Source organism: Rhamphochromis longiceps, linkage group LG17 (genome assembly GCF_057381845.1).
Source record: "Rhamphochromis longiceps isolate RC_006_pf linkage group LG17, R_longiceps_female_GT1.1, whole genome shotgun sequence".
NCBI lineage: Eukaryota > Metazoa > Chordata > Actinopteri > Cichliformes > Cichlidae > Rhamphochromis > Rhamphochromis longiceps.
Genome location: NC_140573.1, coordinates 20,831,578 through 20,849,016, shown reverse-complemented (window position 1 = coordinate 20,849,016; position 17,439 = coordinate 20,831,578). Strand labels below are relative to the sequence as shown.

Sequence of the window (17,439 nt, the reverse complement as noted above, 5' to 3'; positions counted from 1 at the left end):
AATAAAGGTAACATAGTTCTGAATCCATCAGTACTGATCAAAATATTTTCAGTGGGCTACAAGCTGAACTAGGAGGATAGAAACAAATTATCGGTCCTATTGTCCTGGTATCAGTCCAGTACCAATACCAGCATTGGTGTCGATGTTGTCGATATTTGGATTGATCAGCCCACTTGATTTTCCTCACACAGTTTGGCAGTGTGAGGAAGTGAGAGTGTTACAACTATCCTCATTCTCTAAATCTAAAGTAGCCACCTGACTCACTTTTGGAGCAGCCTCCAGTGGCAATTGGAGGAACTGCAGTTTATGGCACATCTGCATTGGCTTCATTTTTGAATCTTGGATGTTCCTGCTCGGAATGAACTAATGTTCATCAAGTAGATGTTGATTATTAATTTTAGGCCAACGCGACAACCGAAAATGTGAAAAAATATTTGCAGCTGTGTGTATGACTTTGCCTGGAAAATTTTCTTGTAGTTTCAGTAGAAGGCAGCTTAGTACTTTTTTTTTACCGGCCTTTGTTGGTATTTGTGCAGGTCTACAGCAGCTCGTGTGCGACACAAACACTGTGACACCACGTAGCAGCAGATCTGCAGCGTTACCACTGAACAGGTTTCAACGTGTTTTCACAGCTTTCTGAAAGCAGAATTTATTAGAGTGGAAGTGAAGCTCAGGGAGGAGAGACAGCAGAGGTACTGGGACAGTGTGTGTGTGTGTGTGTGTGTGTGTGTGTGTGTGTGTGTGTGTGTGTGTGTGTGTGTGTGTGTGTGTGTGTGTGTGTGAGTGATAAGCCAGCAGTGATACAGCAGTATTACATCATAGTGAGTTTGTGTGTCTTCATGGGGAAAATAACACGTGTATTTTAACTTGTGTGTACATCTACCTGCCGCTACTTCTGCTGCTGTGTGTGTGTGTGTGTGTGTGCTGTATTTGATAGCCAGTCTCTATTGTCCTTCATCTGACAGTGAGCTAGTTTCTCCCTGACAGTGAAACCATTCAGCACACACACACACACACACACACACACACACACACACACGCATTTAATTTGTCCTTTATTTTCATTCACACACGCTGATTCACGTGTATTGATCAGTGAGATCACTGCTGCCTGTCGCTATGGTAACCCCTATCTGTCAGCTGACATTGTTTGTGTATAATTAGTCTGGAGGATCAGTCTGATTAACTGCTCCATCCATCACAAAAACACAGAGAGGAGAGCTGGCAGCTTGTTTTAAGGGCACGTTTCAATCTTTTCGTGTCTCTCTGGCAGGTTTCTGCAGTTTCAGTCAGCTTCTTATGGTCGAAGTCAGAAAACTGTGAGAAATAAAACGCCTCTAAGCAAAAGCTCCAAGTGAGTTAATGTAGTTAATACAGTTTAGTATTCAGGCCACAGAAATGTTACTTGTCACCACTTTTAACTCAAAACTAATTAATTCCACACATGTTATGATCAAATTATCACATCTGTCCACCTGAAAAATCCTAAAACCAGAAACAGCAACACCACAGACGTGTGATTGTGTCAGTGTTTCACCGCTAAGCTCCATGAAACACATTAAACTCTACCCACCGTGCTCCCTCTGTGGCTTCATCAGCTCATAAAGCTTTACACGTTAAGAAGAATAACATTTTACTTACTTGAACTGTCTGAGGTCAGAGCACCTCCCACCATCTTAAAGACATTATTTAACAGTTTGTTTCTCTTAGGAGTGACGCCCAGCTTTTCTCTCTTTGCTTTACAAGCTGGAGATTTATAGCACTCTCCCGAAGGCATCATCACAGTCTCATTATGGAGACGTGAGGATTATCTACAGTGACATATGGATTTTATGAGTGTGGCTTCTTTTTTTGTAGAACTGTCGATCTATGGATGTTTTTTTTCTCTCAAAAATTAACATTTTATAATTCTTTGAAGTCTTTCCATGTGTTTTTGACATGAGGATGGAAATCAAGAAAATAATAATATTAATGGATTGCATTTTATATAGCGCTTTTTGGGGCCCTCAAAGCACTGTACAATTCCACTATTCATTCACTCTCACATTCACACACTGGTGGAGGCAAGCTACAGTTGTAGCCACAGCTGCAGACGGGCAGACTGACAGAAGTGAGGCTGCCATATCACGCCATCGGCCCCTCTGACCAACACCAGTAGGTGGTAGGTGAAGTGTCTTGCCCAAGGACACAGCGACCGAGAATGTCCGAGCCGGGGCTCGAACCGGCAACCTTCCGGTTGCAAGACGAACTGCCAACTCTTTGAGCCACGATCAAAGTTATTCATATAACTTATATATCTAAGTTACATAAATAAAAAGGCTAAAATATCTTACCACCATGCTTCTTTGTAATCGCAGACCGTAAGAGACGAGTTGAAGGTACTGAAGTCCCATGTCAACATTACAGTCTGTGCTGAAGGTTAATCCATAAGTTACAGTAGTTGTTAATTCTCGATCAACAAATCCATCAAGTATTTGTAGAGAATGTGATTATTCAGTGATACCAAGACGTGATACCATCAGTAAAGTTCACAAGGTAACTGCAGAACTCGACAAACATAACTGATCTGAAGTCTGCTGGCAGAGAAGTAGCTTTATCTCTGTGGAAGTCATAAAGTTGGTTGTTGGTTGGTTTGAAGCCCAGTCCTGACTTTGTCCTCTTTCTTTCAGACACAGTGCAATTTGATGTTGCATTTATCAAATTGGAAATTAGTATAGTACACCAAAAGCAGAACAAAGGTTCATTTCCTGCAGTGGAAAGTGCCGTCTGCTTCAGATCTCTGTTTGGTTTTGAATATGAGAAAAAGGGCACTGCGTGGCTTTGTTGGCTTTGTGGGCTGTAGGCTGTTTGAATATGCCCTACATGCTTGTTGCTAACTTTGTCAAGAATGGTCTGTGAGTCAGAAATGAACATGTAGAGTTTAAGGAGTTTTAAGCAAAGAATGATTGAAAAAATTAAATTAAACGGCCATGTATTTTATTGCCTAGACGGTTCAATTCGATCAGAGGGTTCATTCGGAGGGAAAGGAACCTTAAAGAGACAGAATCTTCTTTGCATGATGGAGCTTTTACCTGCGTCAGTGCATGGGACGATGAGTTGTGTTGACAGACAGTGATTTCTGGAAGTGCTCCTGAACCCATGCATCGATTTCCATGACAGAATCATCTCTGTTTTTAATGCAGTGTCACCCAAGGGACCACACATTTTCAGCCTTTTCTCTTGCACACAGAGATTTCTCCACCTGCACCTGTCACAGACAAAAACAGACTTTAGACTCACCACCGATGAGACTGAGCCTCATAATTCAGTGTTTTGTGTAATAAAGTAATGGTGGCTGCTGCAAACAGAGCTTGGCTGTTTCCGTATGAAAGCTGCATCAGGAGATTAGACCAGCTGACCTCAAACACCGGATGCCTACTGAATAAAGCGGCAGCAGAAGCTAATTTTCTTTTGCAGACCTGCCAAATTGCTTTTTTTTTTAATGAAAATTGACTCAGATGGAGCAGATGTCTGTCTGTCTGTCTGTGAGCTTGAAAGAATCACTTTAGTTTAAAGAGTCCATTGGGAGTCACTGAAGTGAAACATTTTTGACTGAGCTTCAGAATCACAAGAGGGCAGCAGACTGACAGCACACTAACAAACACTAAGTTGGCATCAAAGTCAGATTAAAAAAAGAGCAAAATCTGTTTTTATTTTTCCTTCACAGTCGGACACAGACTCCTAATGTGTTGGTCAGTGTGATTGGTAATGTGTGTAAATAATTACACTGAACTTCAGTGCACCTGAACTTCTGTTTGATGGTGGCTGAAATACTAAAAACCACAATGCAGCATTATTTGAAACCCCTGTCCTTCTTCTGGTTGGCTTCACGGAGGCTTGTAGCCTGTAGGATGGTCTGTCAGATGATTTGATTATGACATTTAGCCTAGTCTTTTTAAAAAGCTAAACATTTAAGATACTGTACTGATGGGAGGATTGCACACCAACTTTTCTGGTCGCACCACCACAAGGTTCACAGTTGTGGCTTGGATATAGTTGTAGTTTAAAAGTAATCAAGAACTTTTGAATCAATTGCAGTAAAATTTGGATTCAAATATATTTTTTCTTCAGGATAAAGCCAGACTTTTTATCTATAGTTAACCTTAAAATTTAGGATCATGTCAAACTGCTGGCATTAACTTTGACATTAAACTTGAATTTAAACAGACATAACATTTCAATGACCACTGGCAGGTTAACACAGATCCTCTCTTCATCATGTTCCTGGGTGGGATATATTAGAGAGCAAATAAGCATTTTATGTTAGAAGAAGTGTTAAATGCAGTAAATGTAGGCAAATGTAAGGATTTGAGCAAGTGTGCAGCTCTTGTGGAGTGTTCCCAGTCTGCAAGGGTCAGCATCTGCCAAGCAGTCCAAGGAAGGAACAGTGGTGAACCAGCAACAGAGTCATAGTAGCCAAGGCTCACTGATGCATGTGGGGGAGTGAAGACTGGCCTGTGTGGTTTGACCCAACAGATGACCTGCTGTAGCTCAAACTGTTGAAAAATGTAATGCTTGTTCTGATACAACAGCATCAGAAGAGAAGGCAAGCTGGCGGAGGCAATGTGATTCTTTGGGCAGTCTTCTGCTATGAAAACTTGAGTTGTGCCATCCATGTGGATGTTACTTTAACATGTACTACCTACCTAAGCACTGTTGAAGACCATGTACACCCTTTGATAGAACAGGGATAATGCGCCCTGCCACAAAGCAAAAATGGTTCAGCAATGGTTCGAGGAGCACAATCATGAGCCTCCAACTCCAACTTCGTCTCAGTCCAGTCTAGCATTTGGGATGAGCTGGACCAACACGTCTGATTTATGGAGGCCCCATCTTGCAACTCATAGGTCTTAAAGGATCTGTTGCTAACATATTGGTGCAGATACCACTGCACATCTTCAGCAATCTAGTGGAGTCCATGCCTCAATTGGTCAGAGCTGTTTTGGCAGCAAACGGGAGACCAACAATAATAGCCAGTTGGTCATAATGTTATGCTGATTGATGTATAAGGGCAAGTAATACTTAAATGAGTGAAGCCAAAGCACTGAGAAACTCAGCACTTCAACCTAGATCTCGTAATGCCCCATGGCCCACTTTGGATTTGTGTACAGATGAGCATACAAGTGTTCGAGTCCATACTGCATGAATTAAAATGGATTTCATTAGAAGTCAGTCAATATGTTACACTGTGTTTTGGTGAAGGTGTGCAATGTTAAAGGGGGTAAAAAAAAGACAGAAGTGAAGCTGCTGTCACAGCTCTACAGGGAAAGAGCTGTGATTTTGCTTTTACCCACAGCTTGTCAGGAGCTGTGAGGCACAAAAAAAGAACCTCTTCTCAAGTACAAATTGCCATCTTCACCAAACAATAGATTCACTTTCGAAAGAGCAGATGATCATTTTAATCCCAGCAACAGTGATGAGTTGGAGTGTCTCTCACACACACTTTGTCAGCATGTCATCCTGCAGTGGTTCAGAGGTCAGCAGCCTGACCACTGCATTTATAATTCTATTAGTTTTGACCAACAGCTAAGACCTGCTGACCTTCATCTTAAGTTCAGTTCCAGTGTGGCCATGGTTCAAGTCCAGATGCCACTCTGGGGTCCCATGTCAGGTCTTTGCTGAATTTTTCCTAGCAAAGGGGGTTGTTACTTTTGTTCTCCACTTGTCCAGTTTTCCCTATTTTGCACCGAAGGATAGGGATTTTTTGGCTAATAGCCCATTCAGGCTTCCCAGTGAGGATTACTTTGCTGGTATAAAATTACTATTTTACTCCACTCAAACTGTGTAATCTTTGGCATTTGTCATCAATTCAGCTTAAGAAATGGGGATATTTTTTTTATGTTTTTGTTTATGTGACAGGCTATTAATAACAAACTACATATGCAACTTAAAATTCAATCTTTAATCAATTTTCTGTTAAGTGCAGACACAACACTGGTTCATTCCTTTTTTAATGCCTGCTTTCCTATAAAAATGTCGGAAAAAAAAGACCAAAAAGCCTGCAGAACTCTTACTCAGGAGCACTTTAAAAGTTGCAAAATGTCTGGCTCCCTGGACACAAAATATAAAAAAATGCGGGGGGCTTGAGTAAACAGTCTGAATGAATAAATATTGCTACATGTCCATAGAAAAATATGTAAATTTGATTTAGGGTGAACTGTCCTTTATAAATAAATGATGCAGCTGCTCCAACCCCTGTCCAATAATGAGCCCACACTGATCATTAGACTGTGTGAAATACTGGAATCCACCTGAAGCAGAACATTTAACATTCTTGTATTTTTTTTTGCTTCCATCTACAGTCGATATTCTTGCTCACAGCTGTAAATCAATTTTTTTCTTGTTTTATATTTGAACCAAATCAACCAGACTCCATTGTTCTGTCTGGAGAGCAGAATATGAAGTTGACCTGATTCACTTATTTTGTCTGTAGATGTGACCCACCTAACACGGACCTGATTCCATTTGTTTTTTCGCAAATTTCGAAGAAAACATCTCTCAAATATAATTTTTCCTTTCTGCAGATATAAACTTAAACTCTCTCTGATTGTATTATTTCCCCTGAAGAGTTTAATATACACGCAGCGTTCTCCTGTTTGTATCTGTCAAATTTAATTTCCTTTTCTGTATAGATTTGAAAAAAAGTGGCTTAATTTCATTTTGTTCTCTGTAGAGCTGAGCATACACTAATTCCAATTTCCTTTCTCTGTATCTGTTTTTAGATCCATCTCAATTAAAATCAGCTTAATTCCATTTCTTCCTCTGTATTTGTCTTCAGATCCGTCTCTATGCTCGGCCAGATGCCATTTTGAGCGGAGCAGGGGACTACGCCCTCCACATTACTAAGAGGCTCCTCGGATTTTATCAGGACTACTTCAAAGTCCAGTACTCTCTGCCTAAACTAGGTAAGGCTGCTGACGTGCTGTCCTTCCTCTGACGTTATGTGGGCTCGTCTCCTTCATTGTCTTGCCAGGATCTGCTCAGTGTGCACCGCAGCTCTCTGACTGTGTGGAGATGAAGTAAAGTTGGGACGAAATACTTTGTTCTCCTGAAGTCTGATTTCCTGTCAGCTTTCATTAAATAAAAACCACACTGTGTACTTACCATCCCTCTGCCGATCCAAATTAGGAAAGGAAAAACAGCTTCCACTTCCTGGGGTGTCTCATTTTAGGGAAGTCAGCCAACTCTTTGTCCTTTGTACAATTACTGTTAGGCTCATCAATTTTTACTCATATGGGGCAAAGAAAGCACACTGTCCTCCTTTTCCTTTTGTGTGTTGGGGGCTACAAAGAGAATAGGTCTGGGAATTGAACCTCAGCCAGTTCATGGCAGTTGTAGACATTAAGCACAGTCAGAGGGTATTTTTATTAAAGGAGAAAAGGGTTTGTCTTTACACGCATCAGAGTAAGATTTCAAAGTACTGAAGTTCAATGCCAACTTTGTCCCTTCATCCTTTATATTTTTAGACTCTGTTATATAACTGGTTGAATTACAGTAAAAGTGTAAAAAATGTGATTGCCTCACTACAGACATAAAATAGTTTAAATGCCCTGTAGTTAATTCTTTGAAGCTTCTGAATGGATTTGTATGGCAGTGACAGCTGACCTTGGTGCACTGCAGCTCAGACATGAAACTAAACTACAGTGTTTAAAATGTAAGCTGTAAGTGGCAGTGAAAGGACTTCTATCAGCTTGCATGACAATTATTTTTATTATTTTTTTTGAATTGATTAACACTGTTTTGTCCTCCGTGTTTAGATTGCTAACAGCTAAATGAGTGGAATAATGTAACTGAAGCTGAACCTGAAGTTGAAACAAGTTTGAAAGAAGTTTTGAATGAGGTGGTAAGATGACTTAATGACTTCAATGAAATCAGCACATAATGGAACTGAAGATAAAGCTAAAGTTGGAAGAAGGTGAAGTGGTAACCGTCTTCTTGTTGTAGTTTTTTTGAGTCACTTAAAAGTCAACGTTTTGTAGTTTTTCTGTATAAATTACTCAGGGGTTGAAGTGGCATCCTAACATTGAGAGTAGCTCTGATTAGTTGCCATGTGTTTGTTAGCTAGTCGAATATAAAAAGATATAACCAGACATTACAGAAGCTATCAGGATTTCTATACAGCATAAACTTAGTATAAAGACTTTTACACACTGGAAGTGTTAGGAGAAAAAAAACAACACAAAGTTCAGGATTTTTTTAATGTATATACACACACGTCACGTTTTTGCAACCCGAGACTGAAAAACTGAGATTCTGGTTTCACAAAGAGAAGACAGCAGGACGGAGTATTTCATGGTTTGAGCCCAGATTTGAAGCTGTATTGGCAGTTGGGACCACATCTGAGGAGGCAAACAGATCATTTCAGAGAGCCGATTAATCCAGAGCAGTCTCTAGCTGTGTATCGGAGGTAATGAAGTATTAATTAACTATTTCTATATCATTGTATATTCAGTACTAGAGCACGAACTACAGGTCAGTGTAAACAGCTGCATTTTTAATGCACAAAATAGTGACAAAAACTTAATGCATCCTGTGTGTAAAACTTTTTAGAGGTCTGTGTGTTCTGTGAGTAAATCAAATTGCATCATCAGTTTAAAGATAAATTCGCTAGCTGGGACCACACCCTCAGTTGAGCTGTACAATGGGTGATGGACTGTGGACTGATGCTGCGGTTTGGGGAAGGCCTCGGATGGGACTGGCAGCAGTTCCCGGGCCAGGCAGATCCCCATGTACTTTTACATGTAAAAGAAAAGAAGATGGGGGAGGGGGGTATGAAAAGCAGGTATTGGTGAAGGGGCATATATAGACTGAAGAGCAGATGGGGCATGGATGTGGGTGTGGTCCCGCTCCTGAAATTAACCCTTTAGAGCCGATCGGAGCGGGAACGCTCTGTTATGCGTAACTATTTTTAAATCCCGGTAGCACTGCAACCACGTAAGCTAGCGCAAAAATTTTTTTTGCATATGAAACCGGAGGAGTTGTACTTACATATTGTGCCATCAGCTTGTCCTAGGTCACGGTTTCCTTCCACATAAAGCTTTGTAAAAACTGCATAAAAAGCGCTTTCAGGAACAAAAACATAATATTCCAGAAACACGCTTTGCTGGTCCGATCAGCTGTTCAAAACACTTCCTACGTTGGAATAGACGTCAGCGCGAACTTTTGCATTTCCGCCATTACCTGGCCGAAACCGGAAGTGACGTCATTTTCGCGGAAATGTAGTCTTTTTTGCGATCAGGGCCTCAGGGCCTATACTGCTCTTTTTAAAAGTTATCTTTGACTTTATGACTTTCTGTGTCGTTTCTGGGATGCTTAGGACTCATATTGCACTGTTGGAAATAGTTTATTTTGATGCATATGCTGCTTTTTTGCAAATTTGCAGTATAATATTTATTTTCGTTTTTCCTGCAGTGTATAAAAATTGGTGTATTTCAAAAATAAAACTATGAAGACACTCAAAATAAATTTCCTGTGGTGGGAAACTATTTTGTGCAACTTTTTTGTATTTACAGTTTTGAGGGATAAACCTCTTAAATTTCTCTAACTACAAATATATGTTAAAAAATCAAAAACGATTTTCAATTTTTTTGTAGTTTATTGCACTTTTTTGCAATTTATGTAATTACTATGCACTTAATGAATACATATTATTAAAATCTGGGCTATAATGGTTGTATTGATGTATAGCAACTTGAAATGCTCCCAAAAATGGCTCCACAGCATGTAAAAATATAATATAAGCTCTGGCGGACTTGGTTCTATGGTAGGTCTTAAAGGGTTAAGATAAAATACCCCCACTTGATGTCTGCTACCCTTTAATGTAGCTTAACACTGACCATGAACATCACAGCCTGCTCTGCACCAGTCCAGCATAGTGCATTACTGCAGTCCTTACCACAATACTGTAAACCAACCAGTTTAGTCTGCAATGAACACTACTAAACCTGCCTATTCATCAAAATTTTAGTCACACAAAATTAGTATACCTCAGCTTTTGAGATGTTTGCTAAATATAAAGCAACACATTATGTTTAGATCAAATAGAAAAAAATATCCAAAACTACAAAACAATACTTGTTGGGCTGTCCTTGCCTTTTAAAATGATTTAGTGCACCTCTTACCATGCCATCAACTGGAGGTAATGCCAGGCTTCAACACATGAAAAATTAACTGGCTTGGCAGTATCATGCATTAATCTGCCTATCAGATTTAATTGTGCATTAATTGAAGGTGTTGGAACATCATTCCAGGTCGTTCCAGCCCACTTTAACACCTAGTGTGGTCATAATTGCTGGATAAGAGGAACTTAATGGAATTCAAATTGAACCTTTAGTTGAAGAACTATAAACGTGGAGGTGGTGGCAAAAGCTGAAAACATATGTATGATAGCTCATGTTATTAAAAGATGAAAATTAAAGTGTTGTCAAGCCATTTTTCAAATGCTGAGAGGAGATGAAGAGTCAGCTCAGATGCGCAATAAATCAAAGAAATCTATATATTTGAATTTTAGATTCCTCACTGCCACTTTGTCTGTTTGTTGTTGTTGTTGTTGTTGTTTTTTATTGTAAAATTAAACAAAATGATCAAAAGTAATGAAAAGAAGAACTAGTAGCTAGAAATGTCCATAAAATTTTAGGTTTTGGTATTATGTGCAAGTTTTGAAAAGGGATGTTGCTCCAAAGATTGTCCATGGGTTGCAAATGAAGTGTTGCATCTCAAGTGCAAACTGAATAACCATGAGTTTGTTCCAGATGCAGATAGTGGTAGATTGAAGCAGAGACACACAGCGAGATGGCAGCCAAATATGTGACCTCCAGTCCAGTGTGTTTTGCATAAAAGAACTCTTCAGTATACAGCCCAGAATTCAGAAAAGGTCTGGAGGCTTTCCAGTGGTGTATAAGATGTCTTATCTGTGGGCACAGCAGAATTCTGCAATTTGCATTCAGAAGGAAATTGCTCTAAATCTGATTTAAATTTTACTCAGACATTATGGATTAAGTGAAGCGAGCTCCAAATGAGAGCCAGGGTTTGTCTTTAAAATATTTTTAACTTTTTCATAAGAATGTAGTGGGAGCCAGTGGTGCTGTGCTGCATTTGAGATTTTCTGTCATAATTCAGTTTTTTTTTTTAATTCCAAAAAGATGTGTCGAGTGAAGGGTAACAGAGACCATATTGTATTAATCACTGCCAAGAAACACTGTAGTGCTCACAAATGCCTCTGCATTGTTCTATAGTCTTGGTAAAAATAATAAATGATAACATAATAATTTAATTATAAACACTTGGAATTAAATATATGTGTGCTTCCTAGAATTAACTGTACATTCATTTTTATATATTGTCACTTGGTCAGACAAACGTCTGGCTATGAAATTGACTTCTTTCTCTTGATACCCTTTCTGACACAGCTGTCTCAGATATGATGGTGTCACTTCAGTTACCTGTGTTTCCAACCCTCAGACACACCTGCCTGAGGGCTGTCAAACCCTGCTGCTATAAACGGTCCACCGTCATATTAAAATTAAGACTTTATGTCTGTGTGAATTAAAAAAAGTCCAATCAAAATCCACTAAATTGCAAAGAAAGTTTACTTTAAGTGCAAAGATGATATAGATATGTCCACCATCACTAGTCTGTAGTGATATTATCTGACTAAACATACTATCAAACTGTCTCCTGAGGGCTTTTCCTTCAAGATGGATTCATGTTTCAGCGTGCTTTGATAAATAAAATGTTCAGTTAAAGGATAACATGAAGCTTTGATCTTTATTTTGACAATATGGTTTGATTCATGGTTCATGTTGTGCTTGATTTTCCTTTGCTGTTATGTTACTGACTGACCTTCTTTTCAACATCCTGTCTGTGTCTTCCTGTCTGCACCCTTTACACTCACACTGTAAAACTGAATAAAAAGTATAAGGGAGAAATGAGTACCAAAGTAAAACAGGAAGTAACTAATATAAAGGTTAGACAGTGGCACTTGTTGAAGGCCTATACCCACATAAGGTGTGGTGTGGTATACAGCAAACAACCAAATGTGTGAGTGCTCACCACTGTACTGTGCTTTCACTCACCAGTCATTTTAAAAACAAATCCAAAAAACTAACTCCTAAAGTCAAAGTAATTCTAAGCTTATACCAAAATAAAGTTCTCTTTTTTAGAGTGAGGACAGCTGTCATGCTTTGCATAATTGACTTGGAAGCTTGTTTTTAATCAAAGCATGCCACTTTAAAGTGTTTCAAGTGTCATGTCAACACATTTGAATATTTTTGCTTGGCATTTTAATGCTAGTCAGTATTTTTCCTCTGCTTTACCAGAAACATGAGCTGACTGAATCAGTCAGTTGAAACTTTATAGCAGTATGAGCCTTTTTCGTCTGTGCGTCCTGGGCTTTCCTCCTATAAAACCTTCAGCCTTTCTGCAGCAGTATATATGTGCAGCCATATTTGCTATGTAGCTGTGCTATTTGCTATGCTTCTTCCTGCCCAGATTAATGAATCCTCTCAGAACAGTCAAATTTCATCTCATCCTCCTTCTTCTTTTCTTCTCGTGTCTTTATAATTGTTTGTGTTTTATTCTTCTGACCTGCCAGAATCAATTAGTTGTGTTACAGCGGTACATTTCTTTTTTCCTCTCTTCACCCAAACAAGCTAATGTGATCACTGAGGCTCCATATTGTATATGTCAGACACTTTCTTGCTGTCTACATTCATCCATCACATTAGAAATTCACTTTCAGTCAAAGCTTCCTGTTTGTTTTCATCGCCTCAGATTAGGCCTGACATTTAATTCCACCCTCCCTGACCTTTACAGTGATATTAGCAGCATTAGCAGCATTAACGAGCTGCCCCATGCTGAGTTAAAGGTGATGTCACATCCTGTGGTCCAGACCTGGCTGCACAAAAGTGTCAGGTTAAAAGCTTGAACCTCTTTGATGTCAGGTTGTGAGGAACGGGTTTTATTGGCCTCCCGAATCTGTCTTATCTTTTATATAATGTAACAGAAACGAGGTTTTCATACGACAGTAACGATGTAATTGAAACTAACTGTAGAAGGTAATGAGGAGTAATGAAGAGTAGCATGTAAAACAAAACAGGCAGATAAGTCTGCATCATGTGCATTGTAGCATGTGCATTAAGTTAATTCCAGATACTGCAGTCCACCTCAAGGCACTTGCATGGGTATATTATATATGTATATTGAAAGCATATGGCTTTCACAGGGATTCAACAATAGAGTGAGGACATTTAATGAAGGGAAAGATAAATATGGAGTGATGTGAAACAAAGGCTCCCCTGTCAGAACCAAGGAAGATGCAGTTTATAGGTGGAGCATGAGACCCCTGGGCTAGCAGTGACTGCAGCATGATGACAGTAAAAGATGCACCAGAGATCTTGTAAGCAAAATTGTAATTTAACTTGGAAGTTAAGTAATTGTCTGATGGAATACCATGTACAGAAAAAATTATCCGGTGCGGATAAAGTCATACAGTGTGTCTTAATTTGAGTACTCCCATTAGTACACATCATGCAATGGAGACTGTATCCTATGTGCGTACTTGTCTAGCTGATGAATTTTAATAAGGACTAGTATTTCTGAAACAGTGATTTGTACACCTAGAGGAACATTTGCGAGGCTTGACTATGATTGCCGTGACCAGCCAGGAGCATTATGGGTGGGATTCAGATTTAAGCAATGTTCACACTGGAATTTTAGCCGGCCCGAGAGTGATTCTTTTCTGAAGTGTTCTCTCATATCTGTGTTTGAGACACTGTGAATTTTTAAAAACTTATCTTAAGTCCACAGTAAACCCACATTTTCCATCATGCCTAGTTGTGCAGGATAGAAGTTGATAGAGAAAATATGTTTCAGCCGGTTAGCGTGTTGTCACTGTGATCCTGAACAACAGTCAGACTCTCATACGGATGAAGAGTCACCCGAGGGCTGTTGTGTTACTGTGCCAAACAGTAGTCCAGAAATCCCCAGATGTCCTCCCAGTTCACTGTTTTGAAGTTTTGAAAACTCATATTAGATCCAAACTCAAGTGTCAGCTGTGGTAAATACACGAGTGCAAAGAGAGCAAAGCCTCTGTGTGAATTCCTCTTTGATTTGACTTTCTGTTTTAAATTGAGTCAGATATTTCCTGTATGTGAATGAAAGTAAATGTGTGTGTGTGTGTGTGTGTGTGTGTGTGTGTGTGTGTGTGTGTGTGTGTGTGTGTGTGTGTGTGCGCGCGCGCGCGTGTGTGTGTGTGTGTGTGTGTGTGCGCGCGTGTGTGTGTGTGTGTCTGTGTGTGTGAGAGAGAGAGAGAGAGAGAGAGAGAGGGACATAATGCGTGTGTGTCAGCAGCGACTGAATGCAGTCTTCCATTAAAAATGAGTTTTGTGGGCGTTCCCCCGTTCATCTACATATAAGCACGTAATCATGGAGTATGTGTCCATTCATACTGATGATGACATCAGTTTTTACCACAGTTTGCCTCTAACCCCGTCCTACTGTTGCCATCTTTCTGTCTTTCTGTGTGTGTGTGTGTGTGTGTGTGCATGGTCCCAAAGCCTCAGGGCTCCATCTGTTGTCATGCAGGGCATCAAGCTCCCCTGAGAGAGCGAGAGAGAAATGATGAGCTGAGATACAAATTTAAAGGGACAGAGGGAAAACTGCTCTGCACAGACCGATGACAGGCCATAAAAACAGAGTAATAGCAGGAATAATTTTGGCTAGTTGTCCTGTTAGAGACAAGCGTTAAGATGTCAGTCTGTCTGTCCAGCTCTTCTTCTGCTTCACATATTCCAACATCTACAGCTAAAAAAGTACAGAATGTATCTGTTGGATGATAATTAACCCAAACAGTGTCTTTACTAGCTGGATAAATTCTGGATATAATGTATATGGACATCATGGAACTCAGAGCTGTTGGGTTGTGGTTAGATTGGACCATGGTTTTAGTCACAGATAAATATCAGGAATCATCCTTGCATTTCCTGGAAGTTTCCACAAAAATCTATGGCATCACTTTAATACAGTCCACTGTTGGTAGCATAGTTTTATGCACAAATCAGACACTACTAAAATTATGTTTCCTGTTTGTGCTTTAAAGTAGGTGTAGAAAACGTGATCATTGGAGAAACAACTGTACATTTAAAGGATAAAAAAAATGGTGATCCAAGTATTTTGCAAAGTGTGGTGAGCCAAATGACTGGCAAATGAAACTAAAGAAGTAACATTATTGGTGACATTAGCACAGATTTTAATCCAGCTGTGTAAAACCAATACAATTCAAGCATAGCTACTTCAGAAAGGTCACAGAGTCTTGACACCCTTACATTCATCCAGCTGGCAATTCTTATAGAAGATGCTTCAGTCCACTCACAGCTGCATTTGTCAATATTATATAGTTTTGCAGTATAATGGCCATGGTTAGTTCCTTGGAGCTACGTTACAAAATATATCTGAGTTCTAGGATTGATTGTCATCTTTCCAATTTTTAAAATCCTCTCTAAGTTTGGATGCTAATGTTTGTAAACTTCCGTCTATTGAATTATAAAGACTGTCCATTGACTTGCATTTGCGTTTGTCCTACTTAGAGCAGACCATCATCTATGTGTTCTACCTGTGTATTGTCACCAGGGGGCACTGTCAAAGATGTTGAATAACTTGTCTGTGTGCTTCTCTTGCTTGTATTTGTGTTTTTGTTGGCCGATTAGCTGAGTTCCTGCTGTGGAGAAGACTAAAGTAATAATATAGTTGTTAAAAAAAAGTTTGTGTTGTTATTTCTGTTTTTTTATCTTTAATGTTTTTTGTGGTCATCATTTTTATGGTGCACCCTGCTGACACTCCTGTACTGCACACAGATGTGTCTGTTTAGTTTGCATGCCCATAACCCTTCACTCTGTTTACCTGCTCAAACTGACAGAAGTGTGATACCCGAAGTATGGAATTCCACTTTAGGCCATTAGCTGCTGCATTTCACAAATATTTACCAGTTGTCAGAGATGTGGGTGTGAATTCTTATTTATCTTTATAAATATACCATCCGAATTCTTAATGTGCACTTCATGGAGCTGTATTGACAGTGCAGATTATGCACAATAATGTGAAGTTTAAATACCAAAGTATGGAATTTGAGACACAGAAAAAGTTCCCATATAAGGAATCTTTCTTACTTTTTCATAGTTTTTGTTTTCTTTTATAAAAGAGTGGTATTTATTACGAAAATGTTTACTTTTTTGGCCAAGTTGCTAATTGTTACTTTTCAAACATGGCAAGTAACAACAATGGATGACGTTCCCAACAAATCCCAACGTTAACATGAGACATACTTTATATTTCACATGCTTGTAATTTAAAAAAAAAAATCATCTGTACAGTAAACTTATCAAATAAATAGATCTTCTTCCAGTGCAAAGATTTTACTACATAAAACTGGACTTGAGTAAATGTACCTGGCTGTGGTTTCACTGGTGCATAATTTCACTGAAGCTATACAACTCACTTCAAATATGGCCTCCTGCTCTAAGCAAGGACCAAGTTACACCTGCTCAGGGAAAACGTCTGGCTACATCAGTGGTTCCCAAACTTCTTTTGCTTGGCCCCCTTTGTTTTACAAGAAAAAAATGTCTCTCTGTGCAAAATGGGTTTAAAAACATAAACAACTGTGGGATACTGTTAGTCCGTGATTTGAACCGGGGGAACACATTGTGGCAGGATCAGCCTGATATTATTTGGATCCCACTGTAACTTTACTGTATAAAGAGCTAACATCTCCAAAATGTCAGGAGTAGTTAGTCATTACAAGAAGTGTTTGTGAACTACAAATCAAGAATGTGGGATACTGTTTGTCCCTGATTTAAACAGCCCAGCGCTGCTCCCGCCGCAGGGAAAACCAATTATGCAGGGGAGACCTACCTTGGCACTTGTGCAGGTGAAGCCAAAGGGAAGACATGCTTCACCATATTTTCTAGTCTTTGGCTTAGAATGAACTTGGTTTGGAAACATACAGGTATGCTTTATCTCCTGCTTTGCGTTTGCGTTTGTGTGGCCGCCCCGCGCTAGCAGTGTCCAAGCGTGGTTTTTTTGCCCCTTTTCATACCACGCCTCCCCCCCCCCCTGCAATGGCTCTGCGCCCCACCCAAAACCCCTAGGGGGTGGGCCCCACACTTTGCGAAGCTCTGGGCTACATCATGTCTGAATTTTAAGTTACCACATTGACCTCAAGCAGAGTGCCAGCTGAAGTTACACACAGATGCAACAACGGCTGCAAAATTCAAGTTTTAGGAAGCTTAGCCAATCAGATGACAACAACAGATGGGTTATCTCTGCAAACACTGACTGGATTCAGAGTGTGCAAAACGCTTCACACACAGTAGAAATCCATTAGTGACTTTCTGAATTTTTTAATAT

At 39.6% G+C, this 17,439-nt stretch overlaps 1 protein-coding gene across 1 annotated transcript in view; it reads left to right on the top strand.

Annotated features, from left to right (window-relative positions):
• Positions 1–17,439, top strand: part of LOC146649644 (thyrotropin-releasing hormone-degrading ectoenzyme-like) — a 281,955-nt gene that overhangs the window by 100,996 nt on the left and 163,520 nt on the right. The window contains exon 4 of the mRNA XM_085386023.1: positions 6,818–6,944. Coding sequence (XP_085242149.1) covers positions 6,818–6,944 — 127 coding nt within the window. The remainder of the gene's footprint in view (positions 1–6,817; positions 6,945–17,439) is intronic.